General features: G+C 29.1%; 2 protein-coding genes across 5 annotated transcripts in view; both read right to left on the bottom strand.

The window, feature by feature from the left end:
* Positions 1 to 3,776, bottom strand: part of LOC413998 (lateral signaling target protein 2 homolog) — a 47,890-nt gene extending 44,114 nt beyond the window's left edge. Inside the window, exon 1 of the mRNA XM_026441167.1 lies at positions 3,469 to 3,776. Coding sequence (XP_026296952.1) covers positions 3,469 to 3,504 — 36 coding nt within the window. The 5' untranslated portion in view covers positions 3,505 to 3,776. The remainder of the gene's footprint in view (positions 1 to 3,468) is intronic.
* A 3,524-nt stretch (positions 3,777 to 7,300) lies between these two features.
* LOC725799 overlaps positions 7,301 to 22,154 on the bottom strand; it is a 42,359-nt gene continuing 27,505 nt past the window's right edge. The window contains exons 3-9 of one of the 4 annotated variants that reach the window (XM_001121606.5): positions 12,989 to 13,255; positions 10,277 to 10,572; positions 10,042 to 10,083; positions 8,907 to 9,202; positions 8,433 to 8,616; positions 8,183 to 8,361; positions 7,301 to 8,042 (exon numbers count right to left, since the gene is read on the bottom strand). In XM_001121606.5, coding sequence (XP_001121606.2) covers positions 7,592 to 8,042; positions 8,183 to 8,361; positions 8,433 to 8,616; positions 8,907 to 9,202; positions 10,042 to 10,083; positions 10,277 to 10,572; positions 12,989 to 13,255 — 1,715 coding nt within the window. In that variant the 3' untranslated portion in view covers positions 7,301 to 7,591. The remainder of the gene's footprint in view (positions 8,043 to 8,182; positions 8,362 to 8,432; positions 8,617 to 8,906; positions 9,203 to 10,041; positions 10,084 to 10,276; positions 10,573 to 12,988; positions 13,256 to 22,154) is intronic. The other 3 variants (XM_006557495.3, XM_006557497.3, XM_006557496.3) reach the window with 3 other exon arrangements.

The following is a 22,154-nucleotide window of genomic DNA, read 5'->3' as shown; positions in this document are numbered from 1 at the left end:
TAATATCAGAAAAAAATATATGTAATATATTCATTTATGTTGTTTTATAAAATATAATATATATATATACAATTATCAATCTAATCATTAAGAATATTTTTTATTTTTTATAAGAAAAAAATTATTATTCTTTTATCAATTATTATTATTTGTTTATTCATTTATTGATCTAAAAGATTACATCTATTTATAATAATAAAAAAATGAAAGACATCTTTAAATACTAATAATACTCTAAAACATGGCTTTAAAAATGAAAATGAATCAGAAACTCTTTTGGAGGATACAAGTAATATCCATTAAAATAAAAAGAAAAACTTTAATAAGTACATATATTTAAACTTTTTTCTTATCGAAATATGAATGGTTTTCTTTGTTACTTTTACAACAGATATTCTGTTTGATTTCCTTTCACTTCGATGCGGGTTTCAACTTTTCAATGTAAAGAAATGTAAGTAGTATGTATGTAGGTCTCCTAAAAATTTCTATTTTTATCCGTCCCCTACCTGAATCTTGCAATTGATCCATCAAAATTGATATTTATAATTCGTCAAAAACAGACAAAAGAATTTTCTTATTTCATTTATATAATTATTAATTTTTCACGAATTATAAGCAACTTTTTTAAAAAAATTGTGATAAATAACTCTGAAATAAAATACACATAAAATTACTAGAAAAATAATTATAATTTTTCTATATAATTAACCAATATAAAATAATTTTAACAGTCATCGAATAATTTATTAAAAAAAATAATAAAATAAATAATATGTAAAATCGAAATAAATAAAAGTAATATCGAAAGAATATAGAAATATAAGAATGCATTATAAGAAAGCATTCTTTTCCTTTAGACAAAATAAACGAATAATCAGATTGAGGCTAGCTTTTCTCTCTATAATGGCCAAGGAGACGAGAACGACTTGGCCGAACATACAAGCCCGAAGGAAAGTTAATATCTATGGACTTAAAGACTGATACAGTTGTGACTCGCGAGCGAGCAACATCGATCTACCGAGTCTCTTTCACTCGGAGAGCAATAACTCGGAACGTTAATCGAGTTTAACTCGAGTCGACGAACGAACGAGAAAACATTTACCTCGACTGATTCGAGGCGTAAAAAAATAAAGAGGAAAAAAAAATCAGGGGAAAAAGGAGAAACAAACAACAAGGAGGAAAAATGAAACGAAGAAGTAAAAAATTATTCATCGTGTCTATTTTCGAATCGAACAATCGTACGATGAATTTTTCTTTCCCCCCAATACGTTTCGAGAACGCGTTGAACCTGATCCAAACATGGTCAAGGCACCGTAAACTAACTGAAATCTTTTACTTTCCCACCGGGGCGTAAACTTGAAAAGTGTGTTGCGCACCTTTCGTTCGTAGCCGACGAGGTTGCAACTGAGAGTGTATACTTACACGCTAATCCACGAGAAACCGGTACGATTCAATCTACGTGGGATTAAAATCGTCAACTATGTAATTCGCGTATTAACTTGTGGCTATTCGAGCTAATAAATGAAGAAATTTTAGATGGAAAAAGTTTTCCAGTATATAAAGTATATATTTTAATAAATATGTACATATTTTTTATATAATATATATATCTTTTTTGTAATAATAATTTCTAAAAAAATTTTTGAACGAAAATCATTTTTCGAAGCTAACTAGATATATATCTGGATAAAAATTTCTAAAAAAAATTTTAAAAAGGAAAAAAATAATAAAAATAAATAAATTTCTAACTAATAATCAAATAAAGAATTCAATTGCGTCAAATTGTCGTTTATAACAATAAATATTAAGTAATTCAAAAAATTCTAATAATGTTGATAAATAATATTATGCAAATAAAAATATATTTTTTAATTCAATGTATAACACACAAATTCTATGGCAATTAATCACTAGATTAAATATCTTAATATTTACATATATGATAGAATTTAAGAAGTAAATAATGTAATAAAAATATACTATCTATAAGAATAAAAATTTATCTAAAATCCAAATCAAGTTTTAATGAAATAATTTACTAAATATCGACAATACTTTAAATTATAATTTTTAAAAATTTCTATCTTTTTCTCTATACAAAAGTATAATCGATCTAATATCATGATTGCAATGAAATTATATATAAAATTAAATCGAATTGAAAATTCAAAAAAATAGAATTCAAAGAAAAGTTAATTATAAATTAATACGAAATAAGTCGCTCACTTGATGATAACTCATTGAATGTGGTCACGTGATGCATATATGTCAATCTACGAACTACGTATGCACACAAGACATGTATGTTATTAGATACTAATCACGGAGAATCGGTTCGATAAGAAGAATAAAACAATTCATTTTATCGTACTGCATCATTTCTCAACGTATAAAATATAATGATCGAAACAATAAGAAAGTATTGAAAAAGATGAAACACATTCTCCAGTTTTTACTATCGCATTTTCACGTGAGCAACGACAGTACGCCTTCGAAAGCAGGCGACAAATGAAGCCGACAGTGATAGAATCTTTTCCTGGTACGTGAAAAGAATGGACAATACCGACGAATATTTCTACATGATAGAAACGTGCGATGCATTAATTAATGAGGATATCAGAGATATTGAATTACAATTTATACAACGAAATATGAAATGATGATTTTCAAAAAATTTCTCATTATTCATGATCTAATAATTTAAATTATTGAGGTTAAGCGCGACAGATGCTAGAGTCATGTGATTTTAGATGTAGGTTATCGACAACACACGAAAGAGAAAGTATCTGAGCAAATAAGAAAACTCTGAAATATGAGACAAACACAGAATATCTATATAATACTAGTAAATGTTTAAAAAAAAAAAAATACAGAAAAAAATATGTTTAATTTTTGTTTATAAAAAACTATTACTGATCAAATAAATTAATCAATCTCTCTTTTATACATTTTTTAATCGAATAAAAGAATGTATCTTTGAACCGGAATTAACCTCGAGGTCATCCTATATTAGAAGATTAAAAACCCGCAGATTCTATTACATATCAGCTGATTAAACCATGTTCCATGAGCATTACATGAAATTTCAATCAAAAAACATATTTCAATATATACATTAGCATCGAAAGGAAACGTCGAATTGTAAACAAGGACGATTAGCACTCGTGTGCGTATCAATGAAATATGTACTTACAGGTATATCACGCAGATGTAACACGTCGCCCGAAGCACTTCGGGATATCGTGCGAATTTTCACGAAACAGGTGGCAACAGCGCGCAGGTCCAACACACAGAGACAGGGACACAAGGAACGAAGAAAAAAGAACGAGCGCACGCGTTCGATCAACTAACCAGTACGATAAGAAATATACAGAGACGAAAAGGAAACGAAGAAACGCATTAAACTTAAAAAAATAAGAAGAAAGATGAGATTAAAAATAATGATATAGAAGAACAAAAAGAAATTACCTTAGGCCTATAGAACCATTTTCTGATCGACTCCATCGCAGGGCTGTCGAGGATGTCGGCAGGCTCACGGGCGAGTCGTCACTGCGCCTCTTGCGGCCAAAGCACTTGCGACATAGCGAAACCTGCCACTATGATCTTACCAGAAAGCGTCACACCACAAGACACTAGTTGACCGCATATAAGTTAGAATTTTTTCGTCAAGTATCACCATCAAACATACAATCATCGATAATTTCAGTCGATCCACACATTCGAAATTGCGCGTCAAACGTGAATCGCGCGTCCGTAAGACTGACTGACGAGCACAGACTGCAAAGGCACAGCTCGCTGTTGCGCATGCGCTCGTTGAATATTATGGACGACGTGACATTTGAAGTGAACAGAACTGCCATCTATGATATATTTGAATTCATCGAATTTTTAAAAGAAAAAAAAAAGTTATTATTAAAATATATTATTAGTATATTATATTGTATAACTTTTAATACTTTTTTTAAACGCGAATTGATTTGTATTATTAATTAGTCATTTCATTTTTATATTTTAGATGATAAAACTGGTTAAATATTTTTATGAAAACATTTGAAATAGGAACATTTAAACGTCTGAATTAAAATTAAATTTATTAATTTGAATCAAATTAAATTTAAAATAAATTCAATAAATAAATTAAAATATATAAAATTTTTTATATATTTAATTGTATATGTTTAAATGTTATGTATATTTTGAAATTATATAAAATTATATTACATAATTTAAACAAAACAAAAAAAAAAGATTCTAATTTACTTAATTTTTAAATTTTAAAAGAAAAATCTATATTAAAAAAAATTATATATAAAAATTTATAAAAAAAAATGTAACTTTATATAAATATTGGGTTATAAAATAAAATTACCAGCGATACATAGAAGGAATTTAATAATATTATCTTGAAATTTAACACATTTTGATCTACGTGACTAGATTATAAAAAAAGCAGTTAAAAATGTATGACTTTAACAATGTTAAATATTATGGATCACAAATTATGCACATATACATACGTAAGTTTCACATTTTAAGTATACATTTGGATTTAAAATTATAAAATAGGTCATTCAACAAATTTACCTAATATTAAAGAACTAAGCCTCGATGATAAAGAAACAAAAATAACGCGGTAAATTCTACTATACAAATACATGAATCACATAATCTATACAACGAATTGCAATATAATGTTATACAAATTCCTTCGATTATATTAACAAATTAATATCAATACAGAAAACATAATTGTATCGAAATATAAAAAAAAACTTATGATATTATTTTACTTCTTGAGATTCATATACACATGTAAAGAAGTGGAATGCGTGTCCGAGTGTGTGTATATTTCTACCACATAAATATAGTAATAATAAACTTTTTAAACTTTTTAAACATCTAAACAATGCAAACAAATTTTAATTTTATTAAACATTTCTCCTATAAATTGCTAAGACTTAGATCTTAGTAGAGTAGAAATAGAACACACTTTGTGTTTGTACTCTCAAGAAGTAATATTTACTATTAATTTATTTAATTTGCTTAAAACTTTTTGAAAACCATATTTGAGGATATACTTTAACACTATATTCTCTACATTCTATAAGTAAGTTGCAACTAGATTTAAAAGTTTTATTTTCAAACATTTTATAATAAGATTATTAACCAAGATACGTATCATTACAACTAACAAAAATATATTATGAATTCTTTTTTTTTTTATTATTATTTTATTACAAGGCAAGAATTTTAATTTTGGGAATAAAAATTTTCAGGTAATTAAATATCACCAAACATCGTTAATATACATACATTAAATAGTGCTTTAGCTCAAAAAGTTATAAGCAAAATGCTTTCTTTAAGCATACATATTCAATTTTTTGTGCAATAACACGTTACGCAAGACTGTCGAAACAGACTTCGTAATTTTGATATTACATTCTTTATAATATTTTTCTCAAAAACTGTAAGTAAATAATTATAGTAAATACTGATTATATAACTACACAAACATCTAAGATTCGATACAAGCTATACTTTACATTTGCTTGAAAAATGCAAGGTTTTACTACACAAGTAGTAATATCAACTTTTTTTTTCTCTCTCTGTTTAAATGCAATATACTACTATATTTCTCTTACAATCTATGCAAACTCACTACTTATCTAAGACATCTATATCACTTGAAATGAGAGTAGTTGAGTAACTTCTTATTATATTACACAAATTCTTTTTCTTTCCTTCTTTATGTTAAAATACTCGAATCACATAATTAATAACAATTTTCTTCCATTCTAAACATTCAAAGTCATAATTAGTATATCTTTTTAATTGATTGCCACACAATGATTAAAATATTTCAAATATTGATCTAGTAAATATCATCTAAAATAAGAACATTTAATATTTGTATTATTGCACAGTGAAATATATCAGGAAATATTTTAAGCAATGAACGAATGATATATTTTTTCTTATTAATTGTAGATTTTAATAATTATGTCGTATTATTTTAGGGAGTGCATTTAATTTGAATTCTTTAAAATATAAGATACGAATTTTTTATGTTCTTTTAAACGATTTAAACGACGAATATTAGATTTTATAAAATACACAGATTTTAATAAAAACATTTCTTACTAAAATATTGAACATATATATAGATATATCAAACAATTTGAATAAATTTTTTTATTAAAATAAGATTTTTCAAATTTTTTTAGGCACAAAGTAGTTATTTATAATAAATAATATACCGAATATACAATGATACGTAATTTCATATTTTAATGATTACGTTTGATTTTTAAAATTCTTTGAAATCAAACTAATTATATTACATGAACAAGATATTATATATCAAACATATTTTATAATTTTGAAAATTCAAAATAATTTTTTGATACGACTATAATTTCATTTAACAAAATTTACAAGATTAATTATGACTTTAAAAACATTAATATAAAAAATTTTATGAAATTCCTTACAAATTCCCTTGGCGAATAATTTTTATAGACAAAAATCGTCAAAAACTTTATAAATTACATATAGTTTAGTTTTATACCAATAGTTAGTTTTACAATGCACTTCAATATATTTATACAATGAATTCGAACCAGCAAAAACATTAATGAGATTGAATTGATATTATTATAGTAATAATTCTATTGGAAATAACAGTAAATATTTTCTGCATTGTAAGATAAAAATTTGATTTTTTGACGTAAACAGTCAAAAATCAAAAAACAGTTCAATTCCTATTTAATCAGAAAAATCGAACCATATCGTCAGTTAGCATTCAATATGAAAAAGAAAGATAAAAAATCAAGTATCAATTCTCTAATATAAAAGTAACATAAATGCCAATTATTTGTGGATATTTTCATTAAAAAACCTATACAACAATCAAACTTTATAACTAATGTAAATGACTTAATTTTAAGATAAAACAGTGCATAAACTTCATATTTTTGTATAACTTCATACTCCCTCGATCGTAATATTATAGAAAAAAACACTAAAAATAGTTAATTTGTAATCATAAACTCGTTGTAAATTTAATAAAACTAACATATGACAATAAATTCATTCATTTGCTAAAAACAAAACTATTTAAACAAGCAAAAAAGTTACATGTGTTTACACAATTATATAATTAATTGACAACTTCTACAATTTACAATATATTTACAAATTTCGACGAAAAAGATATATGAAAAAAAAAAAAAATAAAAAAATAAAAGAATGTTATGCCAAAGAATTTCAATAATGATTTAAGAATGCGATACAAATGCATAACAAATTATATAAGTAGATGGCACATACGCTTGTAAAAACTTAAAATAAAAAAAAGGAAGATAAATTATATAATATGCCACTCGTTGTAGCATTAGTAACTAAAAAGAAGCAGGAAAAAGGTATTTGCTTACATTCGTGCAATTTCCTTACAAAAATTAAAGCAAAAGTTTTTTGCGACATATCTTGAAAAGATTAATTGTTGGCAAGATGAAAAATTCTACTTTCGTTGACTTGAATGCATGTTACTGAGAATGGAGAATCGATTGTCCTCTTCTTAAACTCGTTTTGCTTAACTAAATCCAAACTGCACTTTTCGACACTGACAGAGCCATTTAATTATTCGAGCATTGCGTTCTACAATACTAGGAGGATCATTGACTCTCTGGTTACTGTCATCGTTACCCATACCGACGCTGCAATCATTATTCTGCCATTGACTACTTTGATTCGTTTGGTTGTTCCCAGCCCAAGAGTAAAGGCCTAATGCCGAGTCGACCGAGCTAACGCTATCAAAAAATACGGGGGATGACGACTTGGAATCTGGTTTCGTGATACGTTGATAATTATCCGAATCAAGACCTAAACAATCGAAGAAATTCTCGAGTTGAGTAATTGACCGAGGAGGTCGTGCAGGTACTTTATTGGATCGACCATTATCTTGACGCCAATAACGATCACTAATATCCGATTTTGATCTCAGAATTGGTCGGCCACGACCTTCTTTCCAGCCATCAGAGAATCTAAATTAAAAAGAAACGCAATTTCAAATTCATTCAAATTCATAATACAAATAAATGATGTGTATAATTATTTAATTAAAATCATATTATAAAACATAAAAAGACATTTATATCAAATTTTATCAAATTTAAACATATACCTTGAATTGCATGTTGGACTATAATCCGTTTGACTGTTGCTGCTCTCAGATTCAGGACTATAGCGTCTTACAACAGATGTTGGGGTACCGTTAGCGTAACTACCTCTTCTTGAACGATCTTTTTCAGTCGAGTGTTGAGTGGATGCACCGCTGTCACGACGTATATGACTCCAGCAATCCTAAAATATTTCATTCAATGAAATAGCGGTTTTCGTTTAATGTTACACAGTCGGTAAAGTATCGACTATACTTGTATTACTGGTGGAGGTTCGCTGCGAGGCGTGCAGTGTCCAGACGAGCCGCCAGAATCTCTCGCAGTCGCTCCGTGACTTAACTTGCTGGAACCTGATGACTTTTGAGTGCGACCACCGGCGGATAATACACTACTGGCATCGCCACCACCCGAACCTAACGAACGTCTGATGTGTCTAGAACTGAAATAATAATAATAATAATAACATGAAAATAAATACACATGCCAATAATAAAGTTATTAAAATAATAAAGCTTATAAATTATTTAAAAAAAAAACAGATATTTATAGAGATTGTATAAAAATGTCCATACTCTTCCAGAGAATATTTGTCATCAATTCTTTTCAAAAACATTCCATATATTTTTGAGATAGTCTAAATAAAATTTTTGTTAAGGTTCTGAAATATTTATATTTACTTATAATTAAAACTGTTTTGAAGAGTCACATATGTGAAAATGTTTTGAATACCTGCGATAACAGACCGCATCTCGTTTAAAACTGTGCTCTGAATAGTCGGAACTAGTTTCACAATCTGGGCAATTACTGGAGGATTGATGATGGCCGGATGGCTTAGATGATTTGGTGGATGCACGTGGCGACAGGGACGCCCGTCGTCGCGTGCTGGTATGGAGATCGGGCAAAGATTTGTGGCACACGGTGTTCTCCACCGATTGGGAGCTGGTGGATTTCCTTCCAGATCTTCCGGATGTGTGCGAATGAGAGTTGCTCCGGCCAAACTTGAAACGAACGTCTTGCGTGCAGTGCTGTAAAATCGAGGAAAATAAGACTCCAAAATACAGATTCTTTACGATTAAACACGAAATACTTTTTTTCATTAGGGATAATTGCTGGAAAATCTTGTATAAAGATACAATTTCTATAATTATGTACAAAAATATATTATTTCACTAAGCACATGTATTGATATTATATACAGATTATTTCAGATCAAAAGAAAGTGAAAATATTAGAATAATAATGTGACTGTCGTTATCTTTCGATTTGAATTTTTTTCCTTTTCTTTTTGATCTATGAATCATAAAAAAAAATTTATCGAAATGATAGATGTCAATTTCTACTGCAAGTTGTCGACAATCTCCATCACATGCTACGCGCGTGTTTAATAAAACACGTAGAGGAATATGTCTTCCTATGTTAAACTCGCGAACACGTGTATGTACAACTTCCGGTTCCTAACTCCGTTTCCTGTCTTCGACACTTCGACAATTACGATTCATCAAGAGGAAACGTGCATACGTATTCATGGATTAAAAGTACGAAGGAGAATAATACTACATATTGTCAATGAATATTTATTTACAAGATAATTACATTATCGTCGAAAATTTGAAATTATTCCATTCTTTAATTATAATTATCTGGAAACTTTCAATCACTCGTATTAACGATACTTAATGATATGTGAATTTGTTAAGAAAAATCGTGTACGAATTCCAAGCTTTTCAACGATACTGTATATAGATATATACGAAATAACATGTACAAATTATTGAAACCGAGCAAAGGGAGAAAGGAATAAATCACACAGTGAAACATTTCAGATACAAGTAAAGGTAAGAGATAATTTTTAATCACGACTCACGTCGATCTTCTTTCGAACACGAACTATACGTACAACACCAAGCTAAAAACAATACCCAGATTATACCTCAGGCTGAAAATAACTTTTACTTCGTATAAATAAAAAAATTCCTTTTACAAGAAATGTTTTGCTTTGAATATTTTGAATAATCTCGTCATTAATTTTAAGATCGAATTATAAAATCTTTTATAATATCTTCATCACGAAAAATTTAGAAATTCGTTAAAAATCCTACCTTTACGCGATCCTCCTCCCGAAAATTCGGTGACAAGCTTCCCGGAGAATATCGAAATTTCTCCTCCTGTGGGATACCGTTCGTCTGGACGATGGTCTGCGTCGGGCTGTCCGGGAAGAATACGTTCTCCTTGCTATCGGTGTTCAACAATCGACGTAATTTCGTCTGCAGTTGATCTCCACCGGTGCTGCTCGGCGGCCCTGAAATGGTGCGCCGCTGCGGAACAGGAACCAGCCGCGGACTCTTCGGTGGCAGTGCGGGTGGCAGTGTTTGTTGAGGACTTAGAATTCCGTCCGCTGTTGAACACAGGTGAAATAAGGCTTGGCATAATCGAGATGAAAGAGATTTAGAACTAATTTAGCAATGTTTAATAATGTTAACAATCTGTTAACACAATATTTCGCGCGTCTTTTGTCGCGTGGAAGTAATTTCGTTCAAGAATGTGTGATCTTCTCTTTTTTTTAGGACTCGATAGATGAAACATGCTACTTGGAAGGAATTGGTCTGTTGGAAGTAACGAGTTTCGACGTAAGAATATCAAATATCGCGTTGAAAGCAATCTACAAGCGGTAATCACGTACACGGGATGTGTAAAATGTATCGATAGATTTTGGTGAGAAGGAATATTTGTAATAATTGCTTGTTAAAATTGATATACTTAAAATTATTAAAATAAATCTTTCTCTTTTTCCTAATGATTTCCAATTTTATTTTCAATCACAAATTAATTAATACCCAAATTATTATTTATTAACTTAAAAATTAATATAATTCAATCCTAAATTTAATGCACTTTTATGCTAAAATAATTAACAATTTATTTATAAATAATTTACAAATTAAAGTCCTTTCGTACAATTAATTTATTTTTTATCATAGATAGAAACCAATCTGACTTACGTCGATTTGAACTCAAATCATGTAAGATTTTAAAAGTCGAACAGACTTAAAAACTTAAACTACTAATTTTCATCTTAATTCCAATTTTACACAGATATCAGAGAACTTAATTATTTGTATTGTTTAACGCTTTGTTTATTTCTTTACTATACATTTATAATTATAGTTTAAAATTAAAGAGTTCAATGTGCCTTTGTAGAGAAAGGTATAAAAATATATCCTAGTGATTTTGAAACTCCACGTAACGACTATCTCGCTAATGTATACCTGCGTTAAACAAAACTGCTATTAGTGGCAAACATGGTTTATTTCCTTGCTCCCGCGACCGAAACGGTAAAGATATACCGCTAAAAATACCCTCCAGCCGTTGATTGCGAAGGATTAAGGAAAAAACGTTGGATTATTTAATTCACCAGAAGTCACTAATAACTGTAACTAACTAAATATTACCTAGATCTTCTTAAATCTATTAATTCTTATAAAAGGCGTTAACATCGATGAATAATTTCAATTAATTTTTATCAAGAACGCCATATGTCTGTCATAACAGACATCTTGAATTATTCATGCTTTTTTTTTTGATGCCTTACTCGGTCATTTATTAGACGTTTCAATACTTTAATAACTTATAGAATAAATTGTAAAATACGAATCCTATATAATTCAAGATGGAATATCTTAACTTTATTGATCATAAACTTTGCTGTATTTGCAAACAACTATTCTCCTGTATCAACTCAATATGCATTTATGCATTTTTAAATATTCTCATTTCAAAAATTAATCATTTCGTTGATCATTCTTTAGGTCCATATGTATTTTTAACAACTTTTTCAACATATTTATTATCCAAGGAATGGTATGTTATGGAACATGAATTTTATAATGGACTTTCTTTGCTTTCAATCATTATATATGTCCAATATAAATTTGGAGCAAAAATTGGAGCATTTTTAGATAAAGGAATTGATAAAGATGAAGAAGAACTTAATAATCAGAAAAATGAAAATATAGAAGAAATTCAGAACCAAATTAATGAGTTAGAAAAAGAAAAGTGGTGCATTGATGGACAATTAATGCTTTATGATGTAAAGAAACAAAATATTTGGATGCAATTGGAAGCAAGTTATAGAGAAAATTTGGCAACTATTCATTCACAAGTAAGAAGCTTCTTTTTTTTAAATATTGATTTAAAAGAAGGAACAACTTTTCAATTGGATTACGTTTCTTTCCTTGTATGTATATAAATATTTATATATATATATATTTAAATATATATATAAAGAATTTAATTCACTACTTATATATTAATTTATAAATAATTATATATATATATATATTTTATATTAATAAATATATTGATATATAAATATTTATTAAACTATTATTTAAAAATTTGTTTAAAAATTAAAAAATATTAAAAATATTTTAAATTATAAAAACATGCAATGTAAAAGAAAATTTCTAGAAATTCCGTAGAAACAAGAAAGAAGAAAAAAGAACGTATCCCCAAGAAACGCAAAAATCTAAACATGTTACCGATTCTCATTCAACAACTTATCCCAAAGAATGGAAGAAGTTGTTTTGTTTCGAAAGTGCTCGGACAACCGCTTACAGGTATCTCGCGATGGCAAGTTGCCCGCCAACGAACGGGAAAGTGTATACGTGCACAGTGTGCGCGCGCACAGTGTACGGCGCGACTGTTGAATGGCCGTGGCACGTTAAATCGATCGCGCGCCGTTAAATTGAAAAAAGGAAGAAATTGCATTGCGGAGGATCGAATTTTTTCCCCCTTTCCAAGAGAGAACTTACGCCTGTCCTGCTCGTGGCACGATGCCCAGCAACAAGGTGGCGTCATCGGGGCGGGTGGTAACTGCGACGGCGACGTCGGTTGCATCGAGCATGCAGACGCGCTCCCGCATTTCCTCAGCAGCCTAGGTGGCGCGCCCGGTGCGCTCAGCTGCGACACCTGAAGATGACCGCTGTTCTTCAACTCCTGTTTCCGGTCCAGCACCGTCTCGCTCTTCACGTAGAACGCCTTCGTCTCCTGGAGCAGTTCCACGGCGCTCTTCCGCTTCCCTGCGGCACGTGACGAGGAAACCAGACGGCTGTAAGTGACACTCGAGTAAAAACGGTAAATAGCCCGCTTCCTGTAAGCGGATACCGGACAACCAGACACCCGCTCGACAGGGTTAAAGCCACGTGCGTCGGCACGAGCCTCTTTCCACCAACCTTCCCGGAAGCTTTGTCTCTTGTTACGGGAGGGGGAAGATCCCTAGGATCATTGATTTAATTGGAGGATTGAGATATTGGTAATCCGTTCAAGAAGATACGTGAAAATACGATCATTTATTTTTAATTGGGGATGAATTATCGTTTGTGAAAAAGGAATTGCTATCATCGATTAATGATGATGGATTAGTAATAGTTAAATAAAGATTAATTTTGAAATTTGAAATTTTTAATTCATGAATATTTAATGATATTTAGGAACAGTTTATTAGAAAGAAATATTGGATAAGAAGTCAGGAAATATAAGTAAAGTTGAATTATAAATTTATATGTTTGATTAAATGTTTTGGAATAATGAATTTAAACTTGTGATATCAATCCTTTTATTATGATATATTTAAAAAAAAATATCAAAATTGTAGGAATATAAAATTTTTCATATAACGTGTTATGAATTTTACATATCAATTCGTATATGCGACTTTTACGTTTCAACTGTTTCAAGAAGTGCAAAGTGCTCCTAGATATGCTTATATCAATGGACCACTTAACTCTCTAATTTACGACTTCATTATGTTTCTTGAACCGATTATTACAGTGTTCTCTGAATTAGTACGATCGAATTAATTCTAAATTAAATTAAAAGAAATTGAATAAAACATATGAATATATTTTTTTTTTTGTTTTATTAAAGCAGAGGATCGAAATAATTAAACATTATCACGTATGCTATAATATTGAAAAACTTTGTAAATAGTATTCATTGATTTCCATTTGTATTTATTTGCTTTAAATAATTATATAATATTACTTATTAATTATTATATATAATTAAAATAATTATTAATCGTTGCGATATCGATATAATTCTCATTATTTCATTTTATCATTTTTCCGACTCGACAAGAATAAAATTTGTATCAAATATATAAACTCGATTAATTTTAATTTTCATCGAATAAATGAAACTCGTTATCTTCTGATATTATATTTCGAAAATTTATTAATTCGTTAAATAATAAACTCTTTGCGGTAGTCGTATTAATTCAGTATATAGTATATTATAACTTTCTGTTTGTTCTTTCTTGCCCCGCTTTCGCGAATATTTACGACGAAAATGGCTCTTGAACAAAGTCCGAAGAGTACGCGCAATTCCAGTTTAATTAGTCAGTTTTAGTGGCAATTTATTGTAAGAAGAGCATCATTAGCGGAAATAACGAAGACAGAATCCGTGAAATATAAAAATGCCTAGAAGGAAAAAAAGATATATAAATACCAAAATTTTCCTTCAAGAAATATCATTTCAAATAATACATTGAATTAAGAAAATTATCGATCTATCTATGAATAAATAAATTCCTTCTAAATTCCTAGAAAACGGTATTTTAAATAAAAATTAATACGTTATTTACATGGCAAATCATATTTTCCCACAGAAATCATAGCAGTATTCATCCTCCATCAGAGCGCATAATATTAAGTTGCACAAGAAAACGTACGCGAAATAGATATTTTTATACATAAAATTATTTATCTAGTTGAAAAATTTATAGAAATCTGATTCTGAATCTGTGAATCTTTGAACTTAATTTTTCAATTTTTTTTTTATATATCAGTAAAATTGTATATTTCAATATTTATCACTTAATTATTTATTTATCGAAAAATGAATCACATTATATTCTATATAAGTATCTTTTATTCGATATTTTTCGAAGAATCTAAAATATGCATGGATGCTATCTGTAACCCGACACATCCCACTTTTTCCCACCTGGAACATAATACTGAAAAATATTTTTTCAGCGCTTATGCGTATTCTCCAAAGCATGTCACGGTTATGCGAAAAGCATAGTAAGTACATTCAAATTAGAATATTGACATATTTTATTAACATTATGTAACAGCAATATCCTTGAGCATTATAAAATTCTAAAATAAATTAATAATATTTATAGTTAAATATTTTACATTAAATTAATTTCGAATAATTAAGATCTGCTTCTTTCGAAAATTATTCGAATTAAATAAATGAGTTAATATCACAAAGAAACTATTTGTACGTTTTTTCGAGAATTAATTATATCGTATTATTATTGTTGTAACTATCAAGACACATATTTATTGTAATAGCAATAAAGTGGACGTGATGCAACACAACTTGCTAAAGTTATAATATATTACATAATCAAACCACTGACCAACGTGCAGACTTCAAATGAAATCGTAGAGGAAGCATTTCACTTGTGAACCGAACTGTAATACCTAACTATTTCAAAAACAACGCTAAATATTACGAATAAAGCTTGGCCGATAGTTTCACTTCAATATATAATTTCCGGCTAGCTACAAATCACATCCTATTATGCATTGATTAGCCGGAAATCACGAACAACGCAAATACAATCATATTAATGAAAATCATCGAATTTTATGCAAATCAACGACAAAATATAAGACAGGATGCATAACTAGTTAATAAAACGAAATTGTCATGTTGTAATAATTTTAATTTTTTTTTCCTGCATTTTGTTGAAATAATAAATTCTTGTTGTCTCATCTTTATTTTCTACATGAAAAAGAGATATTAGATAATAAATTGTTTTATATATTGATAACTTCAATTAGGATTAACAAAATATGCAAGAAAAAGAAAAGTTTATAAACAATTTTTTATAAAATTAATTCTGAAAAACTCTTATTTTTTGGAATGAATATTGGATATTTTTATTCGAGGAAAATACGAAATTGATATAATAAAAAGAAAAAATTCCCCTTCTTTATTCAATTTCGACATATACGAAACAAATGACAAATTTAATTTTTTTTAAATTGTAACTCAAACACGCCTAAACAATTTCGAAAGTAATAGCTAAACGTTTCGTTTTGCCATTCATCGATCGATTATGAAAGAAGGATTGGAATGAAAGTGACAAAACAGGTCACCGTTAACGTGATGCAAAACAGCAAACCGAATTGAAAACGAGTTTTTTTTTTTTTTTCAATAAATGAGAAACGATTTGCAATAATTCATGATCAAGTTGTTCAATTAAAAAAAAAAAAAAAAAATGGAAACCAACCGGAACAAAAATATTTTCACATTGTGAATAAACGAAAAGTAATAAGAATTAATCGGTAGAAATAAATATATAACGAAGGACAAATTAATAAGATAAGAATTTTCTGTCGTCGCCATTGAAGAAGCTAGCAGATCTGCTTCTAACCAGGATGTTATAAATAATTCATGATAGCATTTTAATTACGTTACCGACTTTTATCACTGGGAATCAATTTTTCAATTGTTGGATCATTTTTCATCTTCTTGCTATTCTCTGAATTGAATACAATATATTATTAATTTTTTTATGATATTTGAATTGAATGCGTTTCGACGAGCAAAAAAATCTTTCCAAGTTTTAAATTAAACAATATATATTTTATTAAAAATATATGCACTTGTTTTAACTTTTATTTCGAACAGAAATATTTGATAAATCGATTAATGAAAAGAAAAATATTTCATTTAAAAATATTGTGTCTAATCACAAACAGTGAAATAAATTTAAATCAAATCTAAAACACGATATTACATTTTTTAAAATTTCTTTTCCTTCCTTTGCATTTAATTTAGAAAATCATACGCTTAATTTCATAACAGCGAATGTATAAATTTAAACTGTACAAACAGTGAAATAAATTTAAATCAAACTTAACATTTAGCAGTATTATATTTCTCTAAAAACAAAAATTTCTCTTTCTTCGTGCATTTAATAGTTTAGTAGAAAATCATACGCTTAATTTCATAACTGCGAACGTATAAAACCAAAAAAAGAAATTAACGTAAACAATGAAATAAATTTAAATCAAACTTAACACTTAGCAATATTAAATTTCTCTTTCTTCCCTCGCGTGCATTTAATTTAGTAGAAAATCATACGCGTAATTTCGTCGAAAGCGTCGTACAAAAAAATGTCACGTCCCAAGGTTATCCCATCTGCGGATGCGTTAACAGACCTGCCATCTGTTTCTCGACTCGATTTTTTTGCCTGCGTCTATGGCGGTGAGGCAACGGCGGTGCACGTGTACGCACTTTGCACGCGCGGTTAAAGTGTCTCGTTGAAGAGAGGCAAAGGTTCGAAACGACGAATGATCCGACATCTCTCCCATTTTCGCGTGCCACGCACGTTGATGACCGATGCCACGATTCGGGGCGCCTCGAAACAATCAAGCGATTCGGTTCATTCGACAGGGCAAGGAGGAATCGATTGGCCAAATTGCTCCATGCCAATTTAAATCCAACATCGTTTGTTCTTTTTTTTTTTTTTTACACTCGTTCTCTTCCATATGAAAATATTGATTGAAACAAATTGATCGTATGAGATGAGATATTAATAGATGTGCTGTAAATTTTTTAATACAATATCTTAATAATTATTTGTTACAGTTCAATTATCTTTTATTTTTTATTATTCTGGAATAGAAATAAATAAGTTAAAAAAATTTTAGTTCTTTCGAGTATATTATATTATATTATGCATGTGAAAATATATACGTAGGTATGTAATGATGTAATAAAATCACAAGGACATTGAATAAACAATTAGTAATTAAGTTCAAGGTACGAGCAATCCGGGGTTGATGGGTTAATTCGCCTTTCCTGATTAACAGATTAATAAAATTCGTTATCTTTTAATACCACTGCTGTTAAATTTATATCATTGAATTTATAGAAATTTATTATTTTATTTATTAAAGTACTCATTTTCGTTTATTATAGTAATTTATTATAGTAAGTAGATTATTTCGAAACAATAAATTTTATTGTTTTTTATTTGAAAATTCTTTCTTTTATACAGATTCTGTAACAAATTATAAAATATAAAAGAAATATAAAATCAATACTAAGAAATTCAAAATATATAATTTTGAATCAACTTCCAAGATGTATTTTTATTTACCATAATCGCTCTTTTGAAGTATTTAAAAAAAAACTTATTTGTGGCCAAAAATAATAAAAATTATAATAACAATTAGTATTATTATGACATTCATCATTATTGTATTCGATTGTTATTTCACACAATTACAAAATATTCTTTCAAAATATGTTTTTTCCTTTATAAAAAAAAAAAAAAAATACGTACAACAAGAGCTTCTAGACCCGGAATCAAAAAATGGCCCAACGTTCACCGACCGTGACGCGACCGCATAATCCACCCTTCAAGGGTAAAAACCGTCCTCTCCACCAGTAGAACACTTTAAACCGCGTTCCCATGCAAACTGGCGCGCTATACGGAACACTCGAGAAAATCGTGCGCGCCATTTAGGAGCAGAACGCCGTTTTCACATTCTTCAAACACGTGACTTGTGAATATTCCATCTAATATACCCTCCTAACGTCCACCATACACGTTGATTTTCCAGATCCAGATTTCTTCCTTTTTTTTTTTTTTTTTTTAGTTTATGCAAACCGTTTCGAAGTGAAATTTCATCCCTAAATGCGCGACGCATGGCTATTGCTTGGAAACGCAGATGAACGATGCATTCGATGCGTTCGCAATGACGTGACGTCCCATCGGCCACGATGACAGTCCATCAGCTTTTTCAACGCGCAAAACGACAGTTCGCCGTCGCCTTTTTTTAACACGCGTCGACAATTTCGGATCGAAATCGCGTTTTCGAGCGTGTGCAATGTAAAATAAATGCTCCAATGCTTTTAACGATACGTGCATCCGGCTATTGGAGTACGAACAATGACAATAATGGCGATCGATATAATCGGTATTTTTTTTTTGGTTAAAATTATTTTTCAACGGTTATAATCGGTTATTAAAAAATATTCAGATTTCTATATGGATTTTAGATGAAAATTAATTAATATTTAAAAATTCGTTTCTTTGAAGTTCGAAGAAGTGAGTTATTAATTATATTTTATATTAGAAAGAAAAGAGACTCTGTAAATTTACTTTAGATAAAAATTTAGATAATTTGATAGATTAGATTAGATTATTTATAATAGATAATTTATAATAGAAAATAATTTTATAACCGACTGTATTATTTCGATATTTTTAGAAATGTGTATGGATATTGAATGCATGCATATGCAATAATGATTCATCTTTTTTTGATGTAATGCACATTTCAACGTTAAAAGGAAATCCTTTTAAATGTTTTTAACGTTTCAAACTAAGCTGTTTCCTTTTTAGTTATCCATTCCAGTATGGGAATGTTGCTTTGCATATTGTAGCGTTTGTTTCCCTTTATGTGTTTGTATTGAATATATGTTTATGGATCAACGTCGTGTTTTACGACAAAGAAAAGTGTGGGCGAAGCTGTTTGACTTTCAGTCGGAATCAACAATTCTAGGTCAGATTGTTTTAAAACAAAAATTTCAACAAAACTTTCTCCGTGAATTTTCTATCTTTCTTCTTTCAAATTTTGAATTACAAATTGATTTAAATATAACACGTTTATATTTATATAATTTTAAATATTTCACACATCATATTATTTATATACAAATTATAAAAAAAATATCATTTGTTTTATTTAAAATTAAAAAATTTCTTAAACGTGATTAAATAAATTGTGTTACGAATGTTTAAGAAAATAAAAATAAGGATTTTTAATTTAAATATTTCTCAAATTAAAAAAAAGTAATCGAAAAAGGATTAGAGTAGAATAGAACTATTCCTTTGAAGTCCATTCTCTGTTATTTCTCAATCGACCCAGCTCTTTCGTCAAAGGACTTATATAAAACGGAAGAGCTATCCGTGTCCCTTTCGAAACTGACTTTGGAACATCTCAACACACTTGTTACGTTTACGTCAGTTATGGTAGCCGATGACATATGTTTGACACGCGGTAACAGACTTTCTTTTGAAAACGACCGCAGCCTGTGATAATATAACGCGCCGGGACAGAGATAAGAAAAAAGGATGAGCCGACAGAAACTCAAAGCGCGACACGAAAGTATCTGTAAACGCAAGGTGTATCCGTGGCCTCATAAAGAGAAGGGATGTCACTGTACATATATATATATTTTCATCATTTTCTACGACAAGTGGAGAAAAACTTGGAACAAACGGAAAATGAGAAAAGTTTTATTTTAAAATTACCGACTTGTCGTTTCCACTATGTTTCCATGTTTTTTCAACTTTTATCAATTGTTCAACTTCTTCGTTGTAGGAAATTTGTTCAAGCATTGATTGAAAAAAATTTATGGTATACGAGAAACATACAAGGAATTCAAATAGTAAATATGACGATTTTGTTAAAAATTATTTTAAGGGATATTCGATGACATTATTACACAGAGTGTTAAAATTTATATATATTCGAAAGAGATATTCTGAAAGAGAAATTGATGTACAAGAATGTTAGTTGAGATTATTTTTAGGTTATAAGCAATCGAAATTTGCGTCAGATAAAGCAGGGCACTCCATCTTCCGTTTATATTCTTCCAATATAAACTTGATATAAATGTATATAAATCTCAATCGATCAATTTTGTTTTAAAGATTTAAAATTCTACAGCAAGAACATAAGACAAAGAATAGCGATAAGATTACATTGAAAAAAAAAACTGAGAATCAAGAAAATTTGAAATCATATTGAATTATGATAATTTAAAAATAATTGTAATAAAAAAAGTACTTCTTTCATCGAAATAAAAATAATAAAATCATTAAAAAGCAATCAAGAATGTATAATTGATCCCCAAAAAAATCTATTATATTGAATATTCATAAAAAAAATTGTAAGAAGAAAATTACTAATTATAAAATCCTTCAGAAATTAGATTCTTAATATATTCTTATAGGAAGAAAAAGTTGGTTGGATTTTATTCAACTTTACTTCGTATTCGTTTTTGCCTCTAGAATCGATCCTTCAAGCTCTTACAAGTATATTAAATATATTAACACCCCGTATATAATATGAAAAATGTTAGAGGATATTGTTGACGGTTCCGTAAGTATTCCTGGTAACTTGTTGAGGATCATTTAGCTGCTCGAGTGTGTCGCAAAAAGGGATAATTAATGATGATAACGGTGAAGGGTGAGGATAAAATGGTCCGCTCGATAGGAGGTTCGTTCAAGGATGTAACGTTGCCAGAAAGGTTAGAAGCACGCGACGTGAGTAACGAAGAGTTATGAATCGGAAAAGTCTTTGCCCGTGGCGGGGATCGATTCTCGGTTAAATAACTTTTGATTAAAACCTTTCTTCCCTTGTTTCTTCGTATCAAAATCTCTCCTCAATTTAACAAATTAAAATTATTACCCGAAAAGATTAGATTTATTTAAACTTGATATAATTTAGCTTTTCCTTTCCCGAAATTGAGTTCGAGTCAAATCAATTGTTCAATCGATTTAAACGATAATCGAAAAGTAGATTATTTGTAATATTTTTAATATAAAATCGAATAATAATAAAAACGAATGTATTTAAATAATTGGAATATTTTCTGAAATCTAGAAAAATAGAAAATATTATAACAACGTTGAATTTAGAGAGTTGAAGTAACAATAAAATAATTAATTCAGAAAACTCTTATTTATCGTATTAATTAATATTCTTACTAATATCATTCTACGGCATTTTAATGTAGCAAACCTCGACTCGGGTCATGTGCCGACCTTAATTCATGCCGTAAGTGTCGTCGAGGCAGATATTCGTCGAGAAGAAAAAAAAAAAAGACACCCGATATAAATATCTTGCTCCTTCAAAGTGTCTTTTTATATTT

The sequence above is a fragment of the Apis mellifera genome, linkage group LG6 (assembly GCF_003254395.2).
Source record: "Apis mellifera strain DH4 linkage group LG6, Amel_HAv3.1, whole genome shotgun sequence".
Classification (NCBI taxonomy): Eukaryota; Metazoa; Arthropoda; class Insecta; order Hymenoptera; family Apidae; genus Apis; species Apis mellifera.
The sequence above is the reverse complement of the archived record's forward strand: the minus strand, read 5'-3'. Positions and strand labels throughout refer to the sequence as shown.